Source organism: Phasianus colchicus, chromosome 26 (genome assembly GCF_987193195.1).
Source record: "Phasianus colchicus chromosome 26, bPhaCol1.hap1.1, whole genome shotgun sequence".
NCBI classification, from domain to species: domain Eukaryota; kingdom Metazoa; phylum Chordata; class Aves; order Galliformes; family Phasianidae; genus Phasianus; species Phasianus colchicus.
This window is the reverse complement of record NC_143461.1, coordinates 437685-462910: the sequence shown is the minus strand read 5'-3', so window position 1 is coordinate 462910 and position 25226 is coordinate 437685. Positions and strand designations below refer to the sequence as shown.

Here is a 25226-nt window from a genome sequence, read left to right as displayed (position 1 = left end):
GGACAATGAGGCAAGGTAGCACTGCAGAGAAGTCAGGAGAACACCTCTGCCTTCCGGGATCAGGCAGCCGGCGGAGCCTCTCTTCCCCCAACAGAGACGCCTGCAGGGTGAGGGGCACACGCTCACTTCTGCTCAGTGCTGCCCCGAGAAACTCAGACAGCTCGAGACAGCTGTTCTCTAACTCAGCGCGCCTGTGCTCAGGCCGTGCTACTCGCAGTTCTGTGCACGTGCTTTGCAGGCAGTGCGTTTATGGGCAGGGCCAAGGACTGGTGCATCCATTGCTTCTATAACCTGCAGCATCCCCTGATGGAGATGTGGGAGTTCTGACCCAGCGCCGCGAGTGGAATAACGAGGAGGTGGTGCAGCAGCTCACTGAGTGCCACTGGACAAATCAGGCCGTGCACTCTTTGTGAATACAAAGCTCCAATTGTTTATTGATGGACTGCAACCAGAGTGCCAAGTTGGGCTGCTGCCACGAAGCCGCTGCCTTCTGATGCTCCTCCACTCAGTCCTTCAGCTGCAGCTTCTCCATCATCTCCACAAGGCTGTTCATTGTGGAGGACTGGAAAGAAAGAAAGCGAGCGTCAAAGTAGGACACCGCTTCCCCCAGCATTCTACAATCCCCTTCACGTCTGACAGACAGAGAACAACAAGAGCCGTGTCTGTGCTCACCGAGGACTCACCTCTGCACGTGCAGCGGCAGCTCTCAGAGCAGCCTTCTTCATTTCTGCTCTCCTCTCTTTTTGTCGTTGTCGTCTTGCTATAGAGAAAGAGGAGAGAAATTCAGTTTGTCAACAGCAAAACCGCGGAAACATGGGTACATGAAAACAGGCTAGGAAGCCTCTCAGGGAAGGGTATTTCCAGTGGGACAAGCAGAAGGCCGTCATGGATTTCATGGGAAAAGAGAGGGTTACACTTTCTGGCAATTCCTTGCCATTGGACTCGGCAGCCTTCTACTCTTTTCCCCTCTCCGCAGAGAGAAGGAGAAAGCAAAGCAAATCCTAAGCAAACTCCATGCACCTGATAAGGGAAGCACCTCACCAGGGCAGCTGCAGCACCTTCTTACCTCTTCGCTTTGAGGTCCGGAACCGCTCAGTCGGCGCTGGGGCAGGCCCAGGGTGTGTTGCTGGAGCTGGCACACCGCCTCTGCTCTGATGTGGGCTCTGAGCCTTCTCCCCATCGCGCTCCACCTTCACTTGTTTCTTGGCAGGCCACAGCTCTGCTTTTTGCTCCTCTTCCTCCACTCCCTTGCGCTTTCTTGCAGCCATGGTCTTGGAGAGGGAGTGGTTGTCAACTGCAGGGAAAGGTCTTTCCCCTCTGCTGGGACCTGCTGTTCCAGGAAGCCCTCCTGGAGCCTGGAGAGGAGCTTTCGCGTACATCTTGCCGTTTGGCTCAGCACCTCTCCCTGTTCAAATCAAGCAAGGGGAAGCAGCAAGATTAAAAGAGAGTCACACACTGCCTTCGGTCTGCAAAATGGGCCACAATGCTAGGAACTCTCGAGTGTTCACAGCAATGGACCTTGGGATCTTGGCTGAACTGTGGGCCATTTCCAATTGGGACAGGAAAGGCAACTGTAATCCCCAGGGATTAAGATCTCAAGCAACACGCAACGACAGCAGTCCCAGGAAAGGACAGACAGAAAGCCTAACTAGAAAGACAGTGCACCAAACCCAGATGCTGCTGTGTGTCTGTACCTCTCTTGGGGGCTGTGCCACACTCCATGCTCCTCCCCTGGCTTCCTGCAAGGCTGCGCTTCACTGCAAGCCTGCTTGCATCAGCTTCTGTCAGAAAGGAAACAAGAAAGACATGAAGAGCATCTCTTTGGAGGAGCATTTTAGCACAGCCAACCACAAACTTCTGCTCCTCAAGCGTAGTTTCTTCAATTGGCCTTTCTGCTGCTACAACGCTGTGCCATTTCTGCAGTCAGCACAGATCTGCAGTGCCCCTTCTTTTCTCCTCCATCCCACACAGCCCTTCATGCAGCCCTATTTAGAGGCAGGTACCCACACCACAGCTCACAAGAGCTTCTTACCTGGGGAGGCTTTCCGTTTCCCCCCAAGCCCAGCACCATTCCATGGACGCGCAGGCTCCGTCCCTACAACAACAGATTGTGTGTTGATTTCACAGACACCAGGAGCAGCACTGTCCTGTTAGCCCACGTCCACCACAAAAACCAAAAGACACTCTTCTACAGCCAGAACAGAAACTGATCTTTAAACTGCAGTGTGCTTGCACAAAGCACTACTGCTCTCATTCCCGCTCAGGTGGCAGCAGAGGAACCCCAGTCTGCCTGACAGCTCTGCATGCTGCAGAGCAAAGCTGCGTCAGCACACAAAACGCTATCAGCTGCAAAAGTCGAGGCACGGATTTTTTGTCCCTACAGGGAATGCACTCAGCTCTGAGCACCACCACTTACACACACACTTCTGTCTCACTGCTGCCATCTGTTGCTGTCGGCCTCTCTAATGCTTCCACCATGGTTACCGGACACCCCTGCAGTGCTGCACCGCTCAGAAGTAATACTTAAAATGCATTCTTCCATACTTCATGACAGAGGACTGCAGAGACTCACTTTTGCGTGGTGCTAAGGATGGTCCGTCCCCATCGCGTCCCTCTGTGCGCTGCAAGGCGCTGTTGGATCTCTGGCAGCCTGCTGGGTGCTGCTCCCTAGCACAGGGAACTGCGCCGCGCTGCTTCTGAGGAGAGAAATAAAGGAAGGGCCATGGAAACGGCCACCCAACATTTGCAAAGAGATGCAGCGTTCCAGATGGTGCCAGAGGTGGGTATCAGAGTGCTGAGACGTTAGTTATCACTAACGGAAACATTTGGGAGCGCATTCACAACATCTGCACGCGCTGCAATTTCTGGGCATATCCAGCTTTCTCATTGTTCAGGTGGAGAAGACGGGCGCTCTCAGACATCACTTCGGGGGGTTAAACCAACACACCTGCAAACACCAGCATTATTCCGAGGGAAACAGTGACTTCAGGTGCCACAGTTCAACCCATGCAAAATTACCGTACACAGCCTTAGCTCTTCACCACTATTTCTTCCCCACCCTTTACTACTGCAGGCAGCTAGAACTAACTTCTCAGCAGAAACCCAGGGCAGCTGGCAAACCATAACCAGGTGCAGCTGGCAGGAGGGCAGTGCCCGCTCTCTGCTCCCACCCTGCCCCAGCAGGTTAAGGAGCCTGGCAATGCTGTCCTGTTGCTGCAAGTGCACAACCCAGCCGCTTATTGAGCTAACAAAGGACCAGCAGGGCTCCCCCTGCTCCACCCCTTCCCCTCCAAAACCAGAGAAAGGAGAAACCCAAGCGAAAGAAACCCAGCCATACCTTTCCACGCGCAAAGCAGCGATGGCAACTGTGTCCGTCTCCCTGCTGAGACATGCTGGGGAACGTCTCAGGGGAAGCTCAAGTTCCCGGGGTCCTCTCCACAGGGACTGCCCGCACTGTTGGAAAGAGCTGGCTTCACTCTCTCTTCAAGTGCCTCGATCCCCAAAATCTCCTTTTGGAAAGGAAAAAGGAACCCTAAGGAAAGAACCTGCAAGTGAAAAACAGTGAGGAAGAAGCATTTTCCCAGCATTCTTCTGCTGTGCAGTTTAGACTCTCGAGCAGGGCAATGTCTCGAAACCAGCTGGTTACAAGGACTGTCCCCAAAATACACCCAGCTCCTGTACAGCTGCCATGATTTCTGACAGCAAGCGTTCTCCATCTCCTCAATAGTTACGCGCCTTGAAGCACATGGCTGGTGTTGCTGTCCTGAAGAAAACTCCCTCTGTCTCACTGCCAGCCGGGACGAGGGCTGATGCAGCGTGCCCACCCCAGCCCAGCTTTCCTGCTGAGACACCTCCCGGCAACCACCCAGCACCAAACCCAGCTCACCTGCTCGGCCTGCTCAGCCTGAGCTGTGCCCAGCTCACGCACACGCCGCAGCGGTGCTTCCGACGGGCTCTCGCAGGGTGATCTCTCAAGGAAAGCTCACAGCTCAGTCTCTGTGTGCAGCACGCTCACCAGAGCACCAGCTCTGCTCACCGGCTGTGCCACAAACGCTCCCACCTCGGCGATGACTGTGACCTCAGCGAGTGCCCGCATCACTTCTGTGCTTCCATCATAAGCAAAGGGCGTGCTCACCTCCCAGATCCAAATTTTAGGAAACCAACACCACGGTCTCCCAACGGGTTTATTTAAGTAAAAGAACAGAGAAATTAAGATGACCCTCGTGCAGCCAGTTCTTGCTCAGGTGCTGCACAATCGGACCAAGGAGATGTTACCCCCAGGCTGCCTCCAGCTTGGAGGATTTGAGCTCCCAAGCAACCAGCAAGCATTTGGACGTGTCCTCCCCCTGCTTTTTACAAGGACAGACGAGTCCTTCTTGGGATGCCAGCTATTCTGCAAAGGCGGAATAGCTCTGTTCTTGGGCCGCAGCTCCTTGGCCACGCGCTTCTCAAATACTGGGGCTGCATTACCTCCTGGGCATCCACACGTGCTCCGACTCTCCCGCAGGGTTTCTGGCTTCCTGCTGGGGAGCTTCTCATCTTCTGCAATATCATTCCTGCCTCCTCTGGTACCATCCTGGGAGATGCTGCAGAGCTCATGAGCCTGAACTACCTTCCTCCCATCAGCAGCTGCTCTTGCTTTAAAGAAGTGCCAGCACCTACGAATCAGCTTGGAGAAAGTAATTCTGGGGACCCAGAGACACTGCAAGTTTCAATGCAGCTCCCACAAGAACGCTGCTGTTAAATCCATAGAATCATAGAATGGATCAGGTTGGAAAAGACCTGAATGATCATCGAGTCCAACCGCAACCTGACCATACTCCCCTAACTCTAACAACCCACCACTCAATCATGTCCCTGAGCACCACATCCAGAGCTCTTTAAACACGTTCAGGGACAGCCAGGACACATCCCCAATTAGCCAGGACTGCTGAAGGATGATGGAGAGCGGCTTGGCAGCCACGTCTGCCAACCCCCTCAGCACCCCAAGGTTCAATCCATCCGGCCCCATGGCTTTCAAAGCAGGTTTTGTTTCTTTAATTATTGTCTCCCATTCTATCTTTTCTTTTAGAAAGGAATCTAAAAGATGAAAAGTAAGAAAGTACTAAACAAAATGAATCAAAAGAAATGAAAAAAGGAAAGAAAGGGGAAGAGATGAAAAGAGACGGAAAGAAAAGGGGAGAGGGAAAGAAAAGGGGAGAGGGAAAGAAAAGGGGAGAGGGAAAGAAAAGGGGAGAGGGAAAGAAAAGGGGAGAGGGAAAGAAAAGGGGAGAGGGAAAGAAAAGGGGAGAGGGAAAGAAAAGGGGAGAGGGAAAGAAAAGGGGAGAGGGAAAGAAAAGGGGAGAGGGAAAGAAAAGGGGAGAGGGAAAGAAAAGGGGAGAGGGAAAGAAAAGGGGAGAGGGAAAGAAAAGGGGAGAGGGAAAGAAAAGGGGAGAGGGAAAGAAAAGGGGAGAGGGAAAGAAAAGGGGAGAGGGAAAGAAAAGGGGAGAGGGAAAGAAAAGATGGAAAACAGAAAACAAAATGAAAAAAGGAAAAAAAGGAAAGGAAGGGAAGAAAAGAAGAAAAAGGAAAGGAGAAAAAACCATCCTTCCATCACCACTGCTACCACAAGCACTAAACCATATCCTGTAACTCCTAATCCAGATGCCTCTTGAACACTGCCAGGGACGGCGACTCCACCACCTTCCTGGGCAGCCATTCCAGTGCCTGGCTGCTCTCTGAGAGAACAAGTTCTTCCTTATGTCTAACCTAAACCTCCTCTGGTACAACTTATGGCCATTTCCTCGGGTCCTGTTTGTTGCCTGGGAGACGAGGCCAAACCCCTCCTCATCACAGCCTCCATTCAGGAAGTTGTAGATTGCAATGAGGTCTCCTCTGAGCCTCCTCTTCTCCAGACTGAACAACCCCAACTCCTTCAGCCGCTCCTCGTAAGGCCTGTGCTCCGGACCCCATACCAGCTTTGTTGCCCTTCTCTGGACACGTTCCAGGGCCTCAGTGTCTTTTTTTGTAGTGAGCGGCCCAAAACTGAACACAGTGCTCAATGCGTGGCCTCACCAGGGCTGAGTACAGGGGGATGATTCCCTCCCTGCTCCTGCTGGCCACGCTATTTCTAATGCAAGATGCTGTTGGCCCTCTTGGCCACCTGGGCACACCTCTGTCCCTGGAAAGGTGATGGAACAGCTTGTGCTGGATGCCATCTCCAGACAACTGGAAGAAAAGGAGGTTATCAGGAGTAATCAGCAAGGGTTCACCAGGGGGAGGGCATGCTTGACCAACCTGGTAGCCTTCTACGATGGTGTCACTGGCTGGGTGGATGTAGTGCATGTAGTCTACCTTGCTTTCAGCAAGGCGTTTGATACCGTCTCCCACAACATCCTTATGACAAAGCTGAGGAAGTGTGGACAGATGAGTGGACAGTGAGGTGGGTTGAGAACTGGCTGACTGGCAGAGCGCAGAGGGTCGTCGTTGGCGGTGCAGAGTCCGGTTGGAGACCTGTAACCAGCGGTGTTCCTCAGGGGTCGGTGCTGGGTCCGGTCTTGTTCAACATCTTCATCAATGTCCTCAATGAGGGAATAGTGCTCACCCTCAGCAAGGGTGATCTGTGAGGCCCCGTGTACTGAAAGGCAGCCACACGGTCTCCCATGAGCCTTCTGTTCTCCGGGCTCAACAAGCCCAAACCTCTCAGTCTCTCTCCAAAGGAGACATTCCCGATGCTTTGAAGCCTTTGAAGTCACGTTCCTGATGTCCAAGTTACGTGCCCATCATGTGTTAATGCTGTTGTGCCAATCGGTGGGCTCAACAGCTGCAACAAAGACACCAACGTCTTTGGGATAGGCTTATTTTACTGCCTATGACAAAATAAAACCAACAGTAATATTGGCAGCGTCTATAGCCAAAAGAGAAGCTTAGCAGTAAAGGGAATAAGCAAGGCAGTGGGCCTACTCATTGCCACGTGAGCACAGTGGTGAAGAAAGATCCACGACCAATTGCCCCAGCACTTTACCATCAGCCAGATCCGCAGTCACTGGGGAGCCCCGTTTGCAGGGAGGATCTGAAGAACCTCTCCCAGCCATGGGGAAGTTGCACAGCAATGCATCCATCCCACGAGTGAGGCGTCCAGAGCCGCTGCAAGCAGCTCCAGCCTTTCTAGCACACAGTAAACCAATGTACGGAGCAGTCCGAGGGAACAGCCGCTGCCCTCTTTCTCCTCTTGGTTTTCGCCCCGAAGCCTGGCCAGGGCTCAAGGGGAACAAAAGGCGTCGTGCTGTCAATCTTGCTGTAGCACGGGCCTCTTTGGCAAGACTGTCTGCCCAGCCCCCCCGCGTCGGGCTTCGTCGGGTACGGAACTCAGCAGCAAAGCTGCCCTCGGCTCCTCGGGGAGAGCCCGCCGTCGTCACGGAAACGCAGCGTGACAGCACGCAGGTCCCAGCAGCCCGGCTGATGTCACCGGCGCCGTGACTTCCTCTGCCTGCCCTGGAGCCGCAGCCCGAGAGCTTTCCGGCCCCCGGCCTCCCTCTCCCTGGTCAGCGCCAGCGCCGCCAGCTTTCTTCTCGGACAGACGTGAATACAGAAAACGGCAGTCGAGTCCTCCGCCTGCGGGGCAGCGGCTCAGCACGGCGCTGCTGACCGTTCGAGCCGAGCCGAGCCGGAACCGAAGGCGGCCGCCCGACTCTGCCGGGCTCCGACGCGTCTCGATCGGCGGGGTCGGTCCCTCTCTTTCGGGGCTGCCCGGCTCGGCCAGGAGCCGCTCCCGGACACCGGGCGTCCCGCCGCTCGCAGTCAGCCGCCGGTTCTCAGCCGGCGGCGCCCCGCCGCGACGCCGACTCCGGAGGACGGCTCCGTTCTGACGCGGGACGGACGGGGCCCCGAGGCGCGGGGCGGGCGGCGGCCGGGACGCGGGGCGGCGGAGCGCCGCTTTCCCGGCACGGAATCCCGCGGCCGCCATTGGCGGAGAGCCCGCGCTCGGCCCCGCCTCTCCCGCTCTCCTATTGGTCGGCCCGCGGAACGGGGCGGGCGCTCCCGGCGGGGTCGTTTGCGCCCGCGGTCGCGCCGTCATTGCGTCATCACCGCGCGCGTCCCGCGTGGCCCCGGCTCGGCTGCCCGCGGCGCTGCCCCGCTCCGCGCGCCCGCTCCGCTTCCGGGGCCCCGGGGCCCGCGCCCCCGGATCCTTTTCCTCCGCGCGGCCTTCCAGCCGCTCTGCCCCCGGCCTGCAGAGATGCCTCGGGTCGTCGTGACCGAAGTGCGGGACCGGCGCGTGGCGGTGTTGAACGTCGTTCCGTTGGCATCAGCCGTCGGTCAGCCCGTCCAGAGCCCTGTGCGGGGCCTTCGTTTCCTCAGGCGGATAACGGGAGGATGCCGGAGCCGAGGGGCGGTGGGAGGGAGGCGGGGACGGGAGCATCCTGCCGTGCCGCCAGCAGCCCGGGGGCCGCGTGCTGTGGGTGCCGGCACGAAGCTCCGCCGTCCGTCAGCACGGGAGCTGCGGTTCTGGTGCAGCAGCAGGAGCTCAGCGCAGCCCTGCAGAGAGCGGTCCGGCGGCACGGGAAGAAGATGACGGCCTGGAGCGCGAGTGCCTCAGCAGTGTCTGCAGCCTGCGAGGAGCCGAGCCGGGCTGGGGAGAGGAAGGTGTCCCGGGGAGGGACGCGCGATGGCAGCGTTATTGGCAGGATCAGCTGCTTCCTCCACCGCTCCCGACGCCGAGCACTGGTTTCCTTTGAGAAGCAGCCCACTGTCACATCTGTGGGGTTCCGCAGGACACACAGGCATGGGGTAAGTTTAGGTTGGATATCAGGACAAACTTCTGTGCAGAACTTCTACAGCCGTGGGTGGGATCCCCCTGAGCTCCCCTTCTCCAGGCTGAGCAGCCCCCTCTCTCTCAGCCTCTTGTCATGGCAGAGGTGTTCCAGTCCCTTCACCATCTTGGTAGCCCTGCGTTGGACTCTTTCCAGCATGTCCAGCTGTCTCCTGTACTGGGAGCCCAGAGCTGGACGCTGTTCTCCAGCTGCAGCCTCCCCAGTGCCGAGCAGAGCAAAAGGAATGGTGCAGAATACTGGTCCTTACCTGCTACAAGAGAAGTCAGGACTAGGGCTATGATGGGAGCGCATTGCTTTATGATTGACGTGGAGAACTGCTAGGAAGAAGGCCTGGTGGGCCTGAACACAGATGCCGGGTGGTCCAGCTTTTGTTTCACTGGAAACCAGGTACTCCGTGGGCAGCAGTATGGAGATATGTTCTCCATGCAGTTGTGCCCCCGTGGCTTCTTTCTGATATGCTTGGGAAGTCCCACTAGAACAGGCTGCCGTGTGAGACAGAAGTGAGAGAGAAGCATCAGTTGTGTGGGTGGAGTTTTACTATCTCTGTGTTCACATCTTTTATGTTTGTCTTCTTTTTTTTTTCCAGTTCAACTCTGCGTGCGTCGGTCTGCCTTTGCTAAATCCTTTTCTTGTGGCCTTAGGCAACAATCGAGGGGGTCTCAAGTTTCAGCGCTGAGCAAGAAGCGCAGGCTCTCAGGAAGGCCATGAAGGGCTTTGCTAAGTTGATCTCCCTCCATGGTCAACTGTTGTTGTAGGCACTAACGAGATATCGGGCTGTGATGTGAAAGGACCCCCTGCTGTGTTGTGGTAGGCGATAACGGGGTATCGGGTTGTGACGTGATAGGACCTTCCCCGCTCTGTGAGTAACGTGTGAGTAACACGTGACGCATGCTTAGGGGGCTTAGGCGATAGGGATGTGTATGTAAGGGGTTGTTGTGCCTTAATAAATTGCCATTTGCTTCTGCATCATATTGGTGTCAATGTTGCTATGGCCCTAGCGAATGCAGATCGCTAGCCCCTAGGCAGTGCGGCCTTTGACACGGTGGTTGCCGGAGTTAACAAATGGTGCCCCATGTGAGGAGATCGGACTGTCACCCTTTACCTTCCAGCAACTAGCAGTGCGGTGTCAGGCTGACGCCGGGGCCCATACTCGGCAGAAGGCAGCGTGGTAGTGTCGCTGTGCTGAGGTCTGGGCTATTATTGAACTGTAAGGGGGGCTCATAGTCAGCGGGAGGCAGTGTGCTAGTGTCGCTGTGCTGAGGTCTGGGCTATCATGAAGCGAGAACCAGTGCGGTACAGGCGCTGTGCCACGATTCGTAGTCAGCGGAACGGCAGAGTAGCGGTGCTGCGCTGAGGTCCGAATCATGGAACCGGTAATTAAGGTAATACTTCAGCTGTGCAAAGATTACTGTGACAAGAACATTCCTTCTAAGAAGGAGGTCGCTGCAGTTATCTCCAGGTTAGAGCAGGAGGGGGAGGTTAACGCCCCCCAAGAGATTCTTGACCACTGGAGGTGGGACGATCTCACCTCCGTGCTCACGCAACATATTATGAGCACACAGAAGGGTGGATCTGAGCTAAAAACTTGGGGCCTGATACTAGGAGCGTTGAAGGCAGCCAGAGAGAAAAAAAAGTATAGTTGGAGGCTCGGTTGCTTTTGGGTCTCAGCGACGGGGCTGGGACACCGGACCCAGGGGGTTCCGGAGGGGGCTCGGGAGCAGTGGTTGTTTACAGGGACCGAGAGGAGACGGAGCCGCGAGCTGAACTGACAGTGCCCAGTCTGAAAGAAGACAGACAAGATAGCAGAGGACGTTCGCTGACTCACCCCCTGCCACCATATCCAGACCGGTTGGGTGAAACGTTGTATCCTTTATCTGAATTGTGTCAGTGCGCCCTGGGTCAAGGGAGCGGAGGAGGGTACGACCCACACGGGTGGGAGCAGCTTACTGCCGGCACAGGGAGGGGGCAGACAAAAGGCCTGCTGTCTCAGATTACACCCAAGGGCAATAGCTCGGGCAATAGCTGGAGCAACAGCTCAGCAGATGAAGGGGAAGTTAGTTCTGGGAGAAATGTTAAGGCATTGTTGCGGGCCGCCCCGGGAACGCTTAACACCCCAGGAGAAATTATCCAGTATGTCAGCCTGCGACATCAAAAATCTCTGCAGCGACAAGGGCCGTGTTTTCAGTGTGGCCAATATGTGGAGATAGAGCCTGGCAGGGTATCCCAAAGAACCCCCTTGGTGGCCTGTGTTACTTAGGGAAGCTAACGATGCTTGCTCCAAATTATACTGGCTGTCTTAGTGTGTCTCATAGTGTGTTGTGGTAGGCGATAACGGGGTATCGGGTTGTGATGCGATAGGACCTTCCCCATTCTGTGAGTAAAGTGTGAGTAACATGTGACGCATGCTTAAGGGGCTTAGGCGATAGGGATGTGTATGTAAGGGGTTGTTGTGCCTTAATAAATTGTCATTTGCTTCTACATCATATTGGTGTCAATGTTGCTATGGCCCTAGCGAATGCAGATCGTTAGCCCCTAGGCAGTGCGGCCTTTGTCACGGTGGTTGCCGGAGGTAACAGCAGAGGATATGGGGATAGGGGCCACAGGCTGCAGGAGCAGAGTGCTGCTCAGGAGAAGGCAACGTGTGAGGTAAAGGTGGCACATACGGGCTTTTGTGGTCACCTTGGGTTATGGCTCGTGGGGTTATGGCTCAGGGCCACACCTTCGGGTCACAGGGCCCCCCGTCCCCTCTCCAGAGGAATTAAAAGCACTCCACCACCACCCCACACCCCCCCTTTTCACCTCAACCCACTCCCCACATCCTCACGTTCCCCCTGTGTCCCTATACGACCCCATATCCCAGTGTCCCACTTGCAGCCCTGTGGGATAAACAAAGTCATTATCTTGCTAACGTTTAAGAAAGCTTAGCAGTAAGTTGAGCCAGACACAAACACACACGAGATGCCTGACTCCTACATGTAACCAGTTGTTTTTGCGCGGGTATAAAAGGTTGTGAGCACCTACAATAAAGGTCCTTCGTTCTGCACCAGCAAGGGAGTCTGCGCCTCTCTCGCCACACCAGCAAGGGAGCTCGGAGCCCTCTTGCCACAAAGAAGAGAGGAGAGGAGAGAAACGATAGAGCAGAACAAAGAAAAAGGGAAGAGAGGAGCTTTTAAGGGGAAGAAGAGAAGAGGGAGGAGCAAGAGGGGAGGAGAAAGAGGTAAGAAGAGCAGATCTAAAAAGGACAAGAGAAAAAGAGAGGGCGGGGAGAACAGAGGGAACAGCAAAAGAGGGAAGGGCAAATGGAAGAAGAAAGGAAGGAATGGGGCAGAGAAAAGAGGGAGAAGAGTTCCAACCCCCCTGCAATAGGCAGAGACACCTCCCTCTACACCTGGGTGCTCCAAGTCCCACCCAGCCTTGCTCTGTGCCCATAAACAAAGACAAACCTGTACGTAACAGTCACTCAAGGGGAGACACAGCACCTCTAATCACTTCATTTCTTTGTAGACAACATTTAAAAGCAGAGCGCTCACCTACAGGCAGCAAAGCATCTTCCAGATCTCCTGCCATCTCAGATTTAATGCTGTTATGTCCTTGTTAGCAATGCCTCTGTACCATCAAAAACTATGGCAGAAAGTCACAGAGATTCAAAGGACCGCTTTGCAACAAGCTCCTCGTATACTGCATGAACATTCTTTCATCCCTGCAGCACTCTCAGCTAAATCAGGATCGCCCCACAGAAATAATTCATTTTCACTGCTAACAGTCTTGCGAATTGGCCTACCACAGCTAGTACCATTTTCAAGACCTGCTGCTTTGTGCTGCCAATCAAGTTTCTTAGCTCCTCTCCCCCCTGCCCCAGTGGCAGTCACACTTCATGATCTCTGCTTTCCATGCTGGAGCTGCAGCCAGTTGGACTTAGGTTTCTCAAGTCCCTTTCAGTCTCAGGAGGGAATAAAACAGCCAGAATGGAATGGATGCAATGCGGCTCTCTCTAGGACACCTGCTGCCTCAGAAGAGTTCACATCTACTGGACAGCTACAGAGCTCCTACAAAAGCATCACACACAAACAAGGAAGGAAAGAAAAACCCAGGACACTGTGCAGGGGTCCTACCTCTCACTAGGTGATACCCGTTCCGTGTACAGAGGATGGACATAAACTGCACCTCATCTGTTCCCCACTTCTTCTCCCCCGCTTCGTACAGGCACTTCAAGACATTAGGGGTGACAAAGTAAGGCTCATGGAGAAGACTGGGCGTACAGGAGATCTTAAATCCCTTGCAGCTAGAGCACTGCTGGCGCGTACTTGTCTAGATCACGGATATTTTCCAACAAGCACCTACCAGGCACGGCAACCCACAGCCAAAATCTCATTGCCCCTGCCAAGTAGCCAGCCTGTCGAGAGACCTCTCATTAGAGACTTGCAAACAAGGCTAAAAGCATTATTTCCATTTCACAGGCTGGCTTCTCTTCACCATGCATCACCTGCTCAAGAATAGATTGGGAAGCACATTACTACGCACCTGAGCATCTTGCTGAGCATGGGCATCATCCACATACATTCCTTCATCTCTGTTTCCCTGCAAAGACACAAGGATAGAAGACTCAGTTCACCAGAGCATCTACTGGAAGCAACTCCTGAGAATTCCCCGTTCATGAAAAGCTGCTGGGGATGGATAATGGAGTCCTTCAAAGGGAACACTAGCTTACAAATGAAATGCAGCTCAGATGTACTTTGGGCTTCCTTCTGAAACGAGTAGCAACCCACTTTACTGGGACATTTAAAGAAGAGCCCACAGCACTCATGCACACCCAGAGTCAGAGTTCCCTCCCCGGAGAGGCTGGGTTTGAGGAGCAGGTCATGGGACACACAGGGTGAGAAAAAGCCAGCCTGGAGCTCCTCACCACTGAGTGCAGAGCTGTGCTCGCAGCTCTGAACATTCACCCCCTTCTCCCCTCAGCTTGGCTCACCGTTGCGAGGGACACGAGGACCCTTCGAAACATGGGAGATGTGTCAGATACGATGCCATCCTCAAGGGAGCAGCCATATTCCAGCAAGAACACACACACAGCACCCGTTAGGAGCAGGGCCACCACCTGGGTGCTGCCCACAACATTTGCCAGCTGTAACCTAGCTAAGTACAGAACTGTGCCCAGGGCTCCCAGCAGCACTGCAGCACTCCAGCCATCATCATTAGTGCTACAGCCTCCAATTAAGAAGCGCAGACAGAAGGAAACTGACAAGAGAGCCTTTCGCACTCCTTACGAAGCTTGTAGTTCTCATTAATGCGACAAATCTCTCCATTGGTGCGAGAAGCCAGAATTTCCATTGGGCAACCTTCATCTGCTCCTGCTCCCTAGGGAATCACCAAGGCAAGACTTAAGATACCAGCACCTGCTTGTGACGTGCAACCAGGTTTCTTTAAGAGAGAGAAGACATGCATAACAAAGCAGTAAGTCCTTGGCCAGAACTTAAGCAATACAAAAGGAAGATTTCCAAACCTTCACAGCCCTCCTTAGTTCGTGCACGTCATACATGGTGGTGGGAGTCATCACCCCAATGATCACCCTCTCAAAATTCCCACTCAGCTCCGACTTCAAGTCATCAATCAAATCCTAGAAGGCAAAGAGGAGAAAGGAGTTGGCAGAAGGGACGGCCTTTGAGGACAGAGGAACTGAGCTGTTCAGCACTCCTCTTCAGGCTCCAACCCTCCTTGCATCAACAACTGCTCTGAACTGAACAAGAACAAAACAACCTTGGTCAGGTGAAGTCTCTGCCGACCTTTCTCTTGTAGAGATTGGGTCGTTTTTCACTTTGCGCCCAAGTGACACAACCACGTTCATGCATCTCTGCAGACCACCCACCCTGCCAGTAGTGCTCTTAGAGGTGATCAGAACTTGCTGACGCTGGGAAACATTTAGTTTGGTCAAGACGTCAGTGATGGCATCTTCATCCGTGCCTGCAAGAAACAAATGGAAGCTAGTCAGGATGCTTGCACAAGGATCAGAAGTGCCCTCTGGTCTTGTGCCACCTCCAGTCCCTCACACAGCCGGCTCTCAACAGCTCCAGGACTACATCGATGCACACAAAGCTGCCAGGACCCACGCCACCAGAGCAGCTGCATTTTGGGACACGAAGGGCAGTTCTGTTTCCACTTTCCAACAATTTTTAGGGCAGTTGTGCAGCAGAGCAGTGCAAGCAGCTATGCTTCCCTCTATCAAACCACCAGAGCACCCATTCGCAGTGCTGGGGAAAAAATAAAAGTTGACCATGGAGGGAGATCAACTTAGCAAAGCCCTTCATGGCCTTCCTGAGAGCCTGCGCTTCTTGCTCAGCGCTGAAACTTGAGACCCCCTCGATTGTTGCCTAAGGCCACAAGAAAAGGATTTAGCAAAGGCAGACCGACGCATGCAGAGTTGAACTGGAAAAAAAAAAGAAGACAAACATAAAAGATGTGAACACGGAGATAGTAAAACTCCACCCACACAACTGATGCTTCTCTCTCACTTCTGTCTCACACGGCAGCCTGTTCTAGTGGGACTTCCCAAGCATATCAGAAAGAAGCCACGGGGGCACAACTGCATGGAGAACATATCTCCATACTGCTGCCCACGGAGTACCTGGTTTCCAGTGAAACAAAAGCTGGACCACCCGGCATCTGTGTTCAGGCCCACCAGGCCTTCTTCCTAGCAGTTCTCCACGTCAATCATAAAGCAATGCGCTCCCATCATAGCCCTAGTCCTGACTTCTCTTGTAGCAGGTAAGGACCAGTATTCTGCACCATTCCTTTTGCTCTGCTCGGCACTGGGGAGGCTGCAGCTGGAGAACAGCGTCCAGCTCTGGGCTCCCAGTACAGGAGACAGCTGGACATGCTGGAAAGAGTCCAACGCAGGGCTACCAAGATGGTGAAGGGACTGGAACACCTCTGCCATGACAAGAGGCTGAGAGAGAGGGGGCTGCTCAGCCTGGAGAAGGGGAGCTCAGGGGGATCCCACCCACGGCTGTAGAAGTTCTGCACAGAAGTTTGTCCTGATATCCAACCTAAACTTACCCCATGCCTGTGTGTCCTGCGGAACCCCACAGATGTGACAGTGGGCTGCTTCTCAAAGGAAACCAGTGCCCGGCGTCGGGAGCGGTGGAGGAAGCAGCTGATCCTGCCAATAACGCTGCCATCGCGCGTCCCTCCCCGGGACTCCCACACCTTCCTCTCCCCAGCCCGGCTCGGCTCCTCGCAGGCTGCAGACACTGCTGAGGCACTCGCGCTCCAGGCCGTCATCTTCTTCCCGTGCCGCCGGACCGCTCTCTGCAGGGCTGCGCTGAGCTCCTGCTGCTGCACCAGAACCGCAGCTCCCGTGCTGACGGACGGCGGAGCTTCGTGCCGGCACCCACAGCACGCGGCCCCCGGGCTGCTGGCGGCACGGCAGGATGCTCCCGTCCCCGCCTCCCTCCCACCGCCCCTCGGCTCCGGCATCCTCCCGTTATCCGCCTGAGGAAACGAAGGCCCCGCACAGGGCTCTGGACGGGCTGACCGACGGCTGATGCCAACGGAACGACGTTCAACACCGCCACGCGCCGGTCCCGCACTTCGGTCACGACGACCCGAGGCATCTCTGCAGGCCGGGGGCAGAGCGGCTGGAAGGCCGCGCGGAGGAAAAGGATCCGGGGGCGCGGGCCCCGGGGCCCCGGAAGCGGAGCGGGCGCGCGGAGCGGGGCAGCGCCGCGGGCAGCCGAGCCGGGGCCACGCGGGACGCGCGCGGTGATGACGCAATGACGGCGCGACCGCGGGCGCAAACGACCCCGCCGGGAGCGCCCGCCCCGTTCCGCGGGCCGACCAATAGGAGAGCGGGAGAGGCGGGGCCGAGCGCGGGCTCTCCGCCAATGGCGGCCGCGGGATTCCGTGCCGGGAAAGCGGCGCTCCGCCGCCCCGCGTCCCGGCCGCCGCCCGCCCCGCGCCTCGGGGCCCCGTCCGTCCCGCGTCAGAACGGAGCCGTCCTCCGGAGTCGGCGTCGCGGCGGGGCGCCGCCGGCTGAGAACCGGCGGCTGACTGCGAGCGGCGGGACGCCCGGTGTCCGGGAGCGGCTCCTGGCCGAGCCGGGCAGCCCCGAAAGAGAGGGACCGACCCCGCCGATCGAGACGCGTCGGAGCCCGGCAGAGTCGGGCGGCCGCCTTCGGTTCCGGCTCGGCTCGGCTCGAACGGTCAGCAGCGCCGTGCTGAGCCGCTGCCCCGCAGGCGGAGGACTCGACTGCCGTTTTCTGTATTCACGTCTGTCCGAGAAGAAAGCTGGCGGCGCTGGCGCTGACCAGGGAGAGGGAGGCCGGGGGCCGGAAAGCTCTCGGGCTGCGGCTCCAGGGCAGGCAGAGGAAGTCACGGCGCCGGTGACATCAGCCGGGCTGCTGGGACCTGCGTGCTGTCACGCTGCGTTTCCGTGACGACGGCGGGCTCTCCCCGAGGAGCCGAGGGCAGCTTTGCTGCTGAGTTCCGTACCCGACGAAGCCCGACGCGGGGGGGCTGGGCAGACAGTCTTGCCAAAGAGGCCCGTGCTACAGCAAGATTGACAGCACGACGCCTTTTGTTCCCCTTGAGCCCTGGCCAGGCTTCGGGGCGAAAACCAAGAGGAGAAAGAGGGCAGCGGCTGTTCCCTCGGACTGCTCCGTACATTGGTTTACTGTGTGCTAGAAAGGCTGGAGCTGCTTGCAGCGGCTCTGGACGCCTCACTCGTGGGATGGATGCATTGCTGTGCAACTTCCCCATGGCTGGGAGAGGTTCTTCAGATCCTCCCTGCAAACGGGGCTCCCCAGTGACTGCGGATCTGGCTGATGGTAAAGTGCTGGGGCAATTGGTCGTGGATCTTTCTTCACCACTGTGCTCACGTGGCAATGAGTAGGCCCACTGCCTTGCTTATTCCCTTTACTGCTAAGCTTCTCTTTTGGCTATAGACGCTGCCAATATTACTGTTGGTTTTATTTTGTCATAGGCAGTAAAATAAGCCTATCCCAAAGACGTTGGTGTCTTTGTTGCAGCTGTTGAGCCCACCGATTGGCACAACAGCATTAACACATGATGGGCACGTAACTTGGACATCAGGAACGTGACTTCAAAGGCTTCAAAGCATCGGGAATGTCTCCTTTGGAGAGAGACTGAGAGGTTTGGGCTTGTTGAGCCCGGAGAACAGAAGGCTCATGGGAGACCGTGTGGCTGCCTTTCAGTACACGGGGCCTCACAGATCACCCTTGCTGAGGGTGAGCACTATTCCCTCATTGAGGACATTGATGAAGATGTTGAACAAGACCGGACCCAGCACCGACCCCTGAGGAACACCGCTGGTTACAGGTCTCCAACCGGACTCTGCACCGCCAACGACGACCCTCTGCGCTCTGCCAGTCAGCCAGTTCTCAACCCACCTCACTGTCCACTCATCTGTCCACACTTCCTCAGCTTTGTCATAAGGATGTTGTGGGAGACGGTATCAAACGCCTTGCTGAAAGCAAGGTAGACTACATGCACTACATCCACCCAGCCAGTGACACCATCGTAGAAGGCTACCAGGTTGGTCAAGCATGCCCTCCCCCTGGTGAACCCTTGCTGATTACTCCTGATAACCTCCTTTTCTTCCAGTTGTCTGGAGATGGCATCCAGCACAAGCTGTTCCATCACCTTTCCAGGGACAGAGGTGTGCCCAGGTGGCCAAGAGGGCCAACAGCATCTTGCATTAGAAATAGCGTGGCCAGCAGGAGCAGGGAGGGAATCATCCCCCTGTACTCAGCCCTGGTGAGGCCACGCATTGAGCACTGTGTTCAGTTTTGGGCCGCTCACTACAAAAAAAGACACTGAGGCCCTGGAACGTGTCCAGAGAAGGGCAACAAAGCTGGTATGGGGTCCGGAGCACAGGCCTTACGAGGAGCGGCTGAAGGAGTTGGGGTTGTTCAGTCTGGAGAAGAGGAGGCTCAGAGGAGACCTCATTGCAATCTACAACTTCCTGAATGGAGGCTGTGATGAGGAGGGGTTTGGCCTCGTCTCCCAGGCAACAAACAGGACCCGAGGAAATGGCCATAAGTTGTACCAGAGGAGGTTTAGGTTAGACATAAGGAAGAACTTGTTCTCTCAGAGAGCAGCCAGGCACTGGAATGGCTGCCCAGGAAGGTGGTGGAGTCGCCGTCCCTGGCAGTGTTCAAGAGGCATCTGGATTAGGAGTTACAGGATATGGTTTAGTGCTTGTGGTAGCAGTGGTGATGGAAGGATGGTTTTTTCTCCTTTCCTTTTTCTTCTTTTCTTCCCTTCCTTTCCTTTTTTTCCTTTTTTCATTTTGTTTTCTGTTTTCCATCTTTTCTTTCCCTCTCCCCTTTTCTTTCCCTCTCCCCTTTTCTTTCCCTCTCCCCTTTTCTTTCCCTCTCCCCTTTTCTTTCCCTCTCCCCTTTTCTTTCCCTCTCCCCTTTTCTTTCCCTCTCCCCTTTTCTTTCCCTCTCCCCTTTTCTTTCCCTCTCCCCTTTTCTTTCCCTCTCCCCTTTTCTTTCCCTCTCCCCTTTTCTTTCCCTCTCCCCTTTTCTTTCCCTCTCCCCTTTTCTTTCCCTCTCCCCTTTTCTTTCCCTCTCCCCTTTTCTTTCCCTCTCCCCTTTTCTTTCCGTCTCTTTTCATCTCTTCCCCTTTCTTTCCTTTTTTCATTTCTTTTGATTCATTTTGTTTAGTACTTTCTTACTTTTCATCTTTTAGATTCCTTTCTAAAAGAAAAGATAGAATGGGAGACAATAATTAAAGAAACAAAACCTGCTTTGAAAGCCATGGGGCCGGATGGATTGAACCTTGGGGTGCTGAGGGGGTTGGCAGACGTGGCTGCCAAGCCGCTCTCCATCATCCTTCAGCAGTCCTGGCTAATTGGGGATGTGTCCTGGCTGTCCCTGAACGTGTTTAAAGAGCTCTGGATGTGGTGCTCAGGGACATGATTGAGTGGTGGGTTGTTAGAGTTAGGGGAGTATGGTCAGGTTGCGGTTGGACTCGATGATCATTCAGGTCTTTTCCAACCTGATCCATTCTATGATTCTATGGATTTAACAGCAGCGTTCTTGTGGGAGCTGCATTGAAACTTGCAGTGTCTCTGGGTCCCCAGAATTACTTTCTCCAAGCTGATTCGTAGGTGCTGGCACTTCTTTAAAGCAAGAGCAGCTGCTGATGGGAGGAAGGTAGTTCAGGCTCATGAGCTCTGCAGCATCTCCCAGGATGGTACCAGAGGAGGCAGGAATGATATTGCAGAAGATGAGAAGCTCCCCAGCAGGAAGCCAGAAACCCTGCGGGAGAGTCGGAGCACGTGTGGATGCCCAGGAGGTAATGCAGCCCCAGTATTTGAGAAGCGCGTGGCCAAGGAGCTGCGGCCCAAGAACAGAGCTATTCCGCCTTTGCAGAATAGCTGGCATCCCAAGAAGGACTCGTCTGTCCTTGTAAAAAGCAGGGGGAGGACACGTCCAAATGCTTGCTGGTTGCTTGGGAGCTCAAATCCTCCAAGCTGGAGGCAGCCTGGGGGTAACATCTCCTTGGTCCGATTGTGCAGCACCTGAGCAAGAACTGGCTGCACGAGGGTCATCTTAATTTCTCTGTTCTTTTACTTAAATAAACCCGTTGGGAGACCGTGGTGTTGGTTTCCTAAAATTTGGATCTGGGAGGTGAGCACGCCCTTTGCTTATGATGGAAGCACAGAAGTGATGCGGGCACTCGCTGAGGTCACAGTCATCGCCGAGGTGGGAGCGTTTGTGGCACAGCCGGTGAGCAGAGCTGGTGCTCTGGTGAGCGTGCTGCACGCAGAGACTGAGCTGTGAGCTTTCCTTGAGAGATCACCCTGCGAGAGCCCGTCGGAAGCACCGCTGCGGCGTGTGCGTGAGCTGGGCACAGCTCAGGCTGAGCAGGCCGAGCAGGTGAGCTGGGTTTGGTGCTGGGTGGTTGCCGGGAGGTGTCTCAGCAGGAAAGCTGGGCTGGGGTGGGCACGCTGCATCAGCCCTCGTCCCGGCTGGCGGTGAGACAGAGGGAGTTTTCTTCAGGACAGCAACACCAGCCATGTGCTTCAAGGCGCGTAACTATTGAGGAGATGGAGAACGCTTGCTGTCAGAAATCATGGCAGCTGTACAGGAGCTGGGTGTATTTTGGGGACAGTCCTTGTAACCAGCTGGTTTCGAGACATTGCCCTGCTCGAGAGTCTAAACTGCACAGCAGAAGAATGCTGGGAAAATGCTTCTTCCTCACTGTTTTTCACTTGCAGGTTCTTTCCTTAGGGTTCCTTTTTCCTTTCCAAAAGGAGATTTTGGGGATCGAGGCACTTGAAGAGAGAGTGAAGCCAGCTCTTTCCAACAGTGCGGGCAGTCCCTGTGGAGAGGACCCCGGGAACTTGAGCTTCCCCTGAGACGTTCCCCAGCATGTCTCAGCAGGGAGACGGACACAGTTGCCATCGCTGCTTTGCGCGTGGAAAGGTATGGCTGGGTTTCTTTCGCTTGGGTTTCTCCTTTCTCTGGTTTTGGAGGGGAAGGGGTGGAGCAGGGGGAGCCCTGCTGGTCCTTTGTTAGCTCAATAAGCGGCTGGGTTGTGCACTTGCAGCAACAGGACAGCATTGCCAGGCTCCTTAACCTGCTGGGGCAGGGTGGGAGCAGAGAGCGGGCACTGCCCTCCTGCCAGCTGCACCTGGTTATGGTTTGCCAGCTGCCCTGGGTTTCTGCTGAGAAGTTAGTTCTAGCTGCCTGCAGTAGTAAAGGGTGGGGAAGAAATAGTGGTGAAGAGCTAAGGCTGTGTACGGTAATTTTGCATGGGTTGAACTGTGGCACCTGAAGTCACTGTTTCCCTCGGAATAATGCTGGTGTTTGCAGGTGTGTTGGTTTAACCCCCCGAAGTGATGTCTGAGAGCGCCCGTCTTCTCCACCTGAACGATGAGAAAGCTGGATATGCCCAGAAATTGCAGCGCGTGCAGATGTTGTGAATGCGCTCCCAAATGTTTCCGTTAGTGATAACTAACGTCTCAGCACTCTGATACCCACCTCTGGCACCATCTGGAACGCTGCATCTCTTTGCAAACGTTGGGTGGCCGTTTCCATGGCCCTTCCTTTATTTCTCTCCTCAGAAGCAGCGCGGCGCAGTTCCCTGTGCTAGGGAGCAGCACCCAGCAGGCTGCCAGAGATCCAACAGCGCCTTGCAGCGCACAGAGGGACGCGATGGGGACGGACCATCCTTAGCACCACGCAAAAGTGAGTCTCTGCAGTCCTCTGTCATGAAGTATGGAAGAATGCATTTTAAGTATTACTTCTGAGCGGTGCAGCACTGCAGGGGTGTCCGGTAACCATGGTGGAAGCATTAGAGAGGCCGACAGCAACAGATGGCAGCAGTGAGACAGAAGTGTGTGTGTAAGTGGTGGTGCTCAGAGCTGAGTGCATTCCCTGTAGGGACAAAAAATCTGTGCCTCGACTTTTGCAGCTGATAGCGTTTTGTGTGCTGACGCAGCTTTGCTCTGCAGCATGCAGAGCTGTCAGGCAGACTGGGGTTCCTCTGCTGCCACCTGAGCGGGAATGAGAGCAGTAGTGCTTTGTGCAAGCACACTGCAGTTTAAAGATCAGTTTCTGTTCTGGCTGTAGAAGAGTGTCTTTTGGTTTTTGTGGTGGACGTGGGCTAACAGGACAGTGCTGCTCCTGGTGTCTGTGAAATCAACACACAATCTGTTGTTGTAGGGACGGAGCCTGCGCGTCCATGGAATGGTGCTGGGCTTGGGGGGAAACGGAAAGCCTCCCCAGGTAAGAAGCTCTTGTGAGCTGTGGTGTGGGTACCTGCCTCTAAATAGGGCTGCATGAAGGGCTGTGTGGGATGGAGGAGAAAAGAAGGGGCACTGCAGATCTGTGCTGACTGCAGAAATGGCACAGCGTTGTAGCAGCAGAAAGGCCAATTGAAGAAACTACGCTTGAGGAGCAGAAGTTTGTGGTTGGCTGTGCTAAAATGCTCCTCCAAAGAGATGCTCTTCATGTCTTTCTTGTTTCCTTTCTGACAGAAGCTGATGCAAGCAGGCTTGCAGTGAAGCGCAGCCTTGCAGGAAGCCAGGGGAGGAGCATGGAGTGTGGCACAGCCCCCAAGAGAGGTACAGACACACAGCAGCATCTGGGTTTGGTGCACTGTCTTTCTAGTTAGGCTTTCTGTCTGTCCTTTCCTGGGACTGCTGTCGTTGCGTGTTGCTTGAGATCTTAATCCCTGGGGATTACAGTTGCCTTTCCTGTCCCAATTGGAAATGGCCCACAGTTCAGCCAAGATCCCAAGGTCCATTGCTGTGAACACTCGAGAGTTCCTAGCATTGTGGCCCATTTTGCAGACCGAAGGCAGTGTGTGACTCTCTTTTAATCTTGCTGCTTCCCCTTGCTTGATTTGAACAGGGAGAGGTGCTGAGCCAAACGGCAAGATGTACGCGAAAGCTCCTCTCCAGGCTCCAGGAGGGCTTCCTGGAACAGCAGGTCCCAGCAGAGGGGAAAGACCTTTCCCTGCAGTTGACAACCACTCCCTCTCCAAGACCATGGCTGCAAGAAAGCGCAAGGGAGTGGAGGAAGAGGAGCAAAAAGCAGAGCTGTGGCCTGCCAAGAAACAAGTGAAGGTGGAGCGCGATGGGGAGAAGGCTCAGAGCCCACATCAGAGCAGAGGCGGTGTGCCAGCTCCAGCAACACACCCTGGGCCTGCCCCAGCGCCGACTGAGCGGTTCCGGACCTCAAAGCGAAGAGGTAGGAAGGTGCTGCAGCTGCCCTGGTGAGGTGCTTCCCTTATCAGGTGCATGGAGTTTGCTTAGGATTTGCTTTGCTTTCTCCTTCTCTCTGCGGAGAGGGGAAAAGAGTAGAAGGCTGCCGAGTCCAATGGCAAGGAAGTGCCAGAAAGTGTAACCCTCTCTTTTCCCATGAAATCCATGACGGCCTTCTGCTTGTCCCACTGGAAATACCCTTCCCTGAGAGGCTTCCTAGCCTGTTTTCATGTACCCATGTTTCCGCGGTTTTGCTGTTGACAAACTGAATTTCTCTCCTCTTTCTCTATAGCAAGACGACAACGACAAAAAGAGAGGAGAGCAGAAATGAAGAAGGCTGCTCTGAGAGCTGCCGCTGCACGTGCAGAGGTGAGTCCTCGGTGAGCACAGACACGGCTCTTGTTGTTCTCTGTCTGTCAGGCGTGAAGGGGATTGTAGAATGCTGGGGGAAGCGGTGTCCTACTTTGACGCTCGCTTTCTTTCTTTCCAGTCCTCCACAATGAACAGCCTTGTGGAGATGATGGAGAAGCTGCAGCTGAAGGACTGAGTGGAGGAGCATCAGAAGGCAGCGGCTTCGTGGCAGCAGCCCAACTTGGCACTCTGGTTGCAGTCCATCAATAAACAATTGGAGCTTTGTATTCACAAAGAGCGCACGGCCTGATTTGTCCAGTGGCACTCAGTGAGCTGCTGCACCACCTCCTCGTTATTCCACTCGCGGCGCTGGGTCAGAACTCCCACATCTCCATCAGGGGATGCTGCAGGTTATAGAAGCAATGGATGCACCAGTCCTTGGCCCTGCCCATAAACGCACTGCCTGCAAAGCACGTGCACAGAACTGCGAGTAGCACGGCCTGAGCACAGGCGCGCTGAGTTAGAGAACAGCTGTCTCGAGCTGTCTGAGTTTCTCGGGGCAGCACTGAGCAGAAGTGAGCGTGTGCCCCTCACCCTGCAGGCGTCTCTGCTGGGGGAAGAGAGGCTCCGCCGGCTGCCTGATCCCGGAAGGCAGAGGTGTTCTCCTGACTTCTCTGCAGTGCTACCTTGCCTCATTGTCCCCCCTCTCTTCAGCCGTTTTGATGCTACTTTTCATCCTTTGGGCAGAGCTTGAGTCACTCTCATCATCGCACAGCTTTGTACTGAGCGGTGTGGAATTTTCTGGCTTTGCTCTTAAAAGCCTAGGCTGAAAACTGCAGCGTGCATGCTTAGTTTACATGGGGACATGGGGGGGGACATCCCCTAACCCCCATTATCGAAAAATAAACCTTAATTGCAAAAGTGAGGGGTGTCAACCCCCGACCCATGGGAACAAAGTGGTCCGTGGGGGTGACACTGTGGGGGTGTCCCCATCTCCAGTACGTGACACCACCAGGGTGCCATGAAGGTGTCCCCAACTTTGGTGGTGTGACAGCACGATGCTGTGTCCCCACTTCTCCAGGAAGTCCTCCAGCTGGTTACAGTGTCCCCAGCTTCGGCTCAACGTCCCCAGGGGGTCCTTTTGTCCCCTCTGCATGACGGTGACACCCGATGCTGGCTGCCGAACGCGACACCCGATGACGATGACACCGCGTCACGGCTGTGCCACGCTGGTGTCACACAGTCCCCTCTGGTGGTGGCACAGAGTTCACCACCGTGCGTGTCCACATCCTCATGTCAGACGATGGTGACAGCGCCAGAGGACTCCAGTG

The 25226-nt window shown here is 55.1% G+C and overlaps 3 protein-coding genes and 1 pseudogene across 10 annotated transcripts; 2 read left to right on the top strand and 2 right to left on the bottom strand.

The window, feature by feature from the left end:
- Window positions 1–447: 447 nt before the first annotated feature.
- LOC149914847 (zinc finger CCCH domain-containing protein 11A-like) lies at window positions 448–5142 on the bottom strand. Of its 2 annotated transcripts, XM_090125202.1 has the most exons (8): window positions 3887–5142; window positions 3338–3545; window positions 2573–2696; window positions 2033–2095; window positions 1695–1781; window positions 1067–1405; window positions 684–760; window positions 448–562 (listed from the first exon to the last, which is right to left on the bottom strand). In XM_090125202.1, the coding sequence occupies exons 2-8, from the start codon at window positions 3389–3391 to the stop codon at window positions 506–508; spliced, it is 801 nt and encodes a 266-aa protein (XP_089981328.1). In that variant the 5' UTR covers window positions 3392–3545; window positions 3887–5142; the 3' UTR covers window positions 448–505. The 2 variants fall into 2 exon arrangements, 1 of the variants encoding a protein (XP_089981328.1); XR_016460041.1 differs by lacking the exons at window positions 448–562; window positions 684–760; window positions 1067–1405; window positions 1695–1781; window positions 2033–2095 and having other exon boundaries at window positions 2111–2947; window positions 3887–5136.
- A 4699-nt stretch (window positions 5143–9841) lies between these two features.
- Window positions 9842–12236, top strand: LOC149914846 (uncharacterized; annotated as a pseudogene).
- A 135-nt stretch (window positions 12237–12371) lies between these two features.
- LOC149914845 (uncharacterized) lies at window positions 12372–16543 on the bottom strand. 5 transcript variants are annotated; one of them, XR_016459998.1, is made up of 5 exons: window positions 15861–16543; window positions 14674–15750; window positions 14311–14424; window positions 13332–14165; window positions 12372–12416 (listed from the first exon to the last, which is right to left on the bottom strand). XR_016459998.1 is itself a non-coding variant. In XM_090125089.1 (2 exons), the coding sequence occupies exons 1-2, from the start codon at window positions 16278–16280 to the stop codon at window positions 15496–15498; spliced, it is 675 nt and encodes a 224-aa protein (XP_089981215.1). In that variant the 5' UTR covers window positions 16281–16543; the 3' UTR covers window positions 14488–15495. The 5 variants fall into 5 exon arrangements, 2 of the variants coding, with proteins under 2 accessions (XP_089981215.1, XP_089981216.1); XR_016459999.1 differs by lacking the exon at window positions 12372–12416 and having other exon boundaries at window positions 12984–13388; XR_016460000.1 differs by lacking the exon at window positions 12372–12416 and having other exon boundaries at window positions 13731–14165; window positions 14674–14768.
- Window positions 16544–19418: 2875 nt separating this feature from the next.
- On the top strand, window positions 19419–24911 carry LOC149914844 (zinc finger CCCH domain-containing protein 11A-like). Of its 3 annotated transcripts, none has more exons than XM_090125125.1 (8): window positions 19419–20710; window positions 21144–21259; window positions 21901–22024; window positions 22502–22564; window positions 22816–22902; window positions 23192–23530; window positions 23837–23913; window positions 24035–24911. In XM_090125125.1, the coding sequence occupies exons 2-8, from the start codon at window positions 21206–21208 to the stop codon at window positions 24089–24091; spliced, it is 801 nt and encodes a 266-aa protein (XP_089981251.1). In that variant the 5' UTR covers window positions 19419–20710; window positions 21144–21205; the 3' UTR covers window positions 24092–24911. The 3 variants fall into 3 exon arrangements, 2 of the variants coding, with proteins under 2 accessions (XP_089981251.1, XP_089981250.1); XM_090125124.1 differs by having other exon boundaries at window positions 21052–21259; XR_016460014.1 differs by lacking the exons at window positions 22502–22564; window positions 22816–22902; window positions 23192–23530; window positions 23837–23913; window positions 24035–24911 and having other exon boundaries at window positions 19425–20710; window positions 21052–21259; window positions 21650–22492.
- Window positions 24912–25226: the final 315 nt, after the last annotated feature.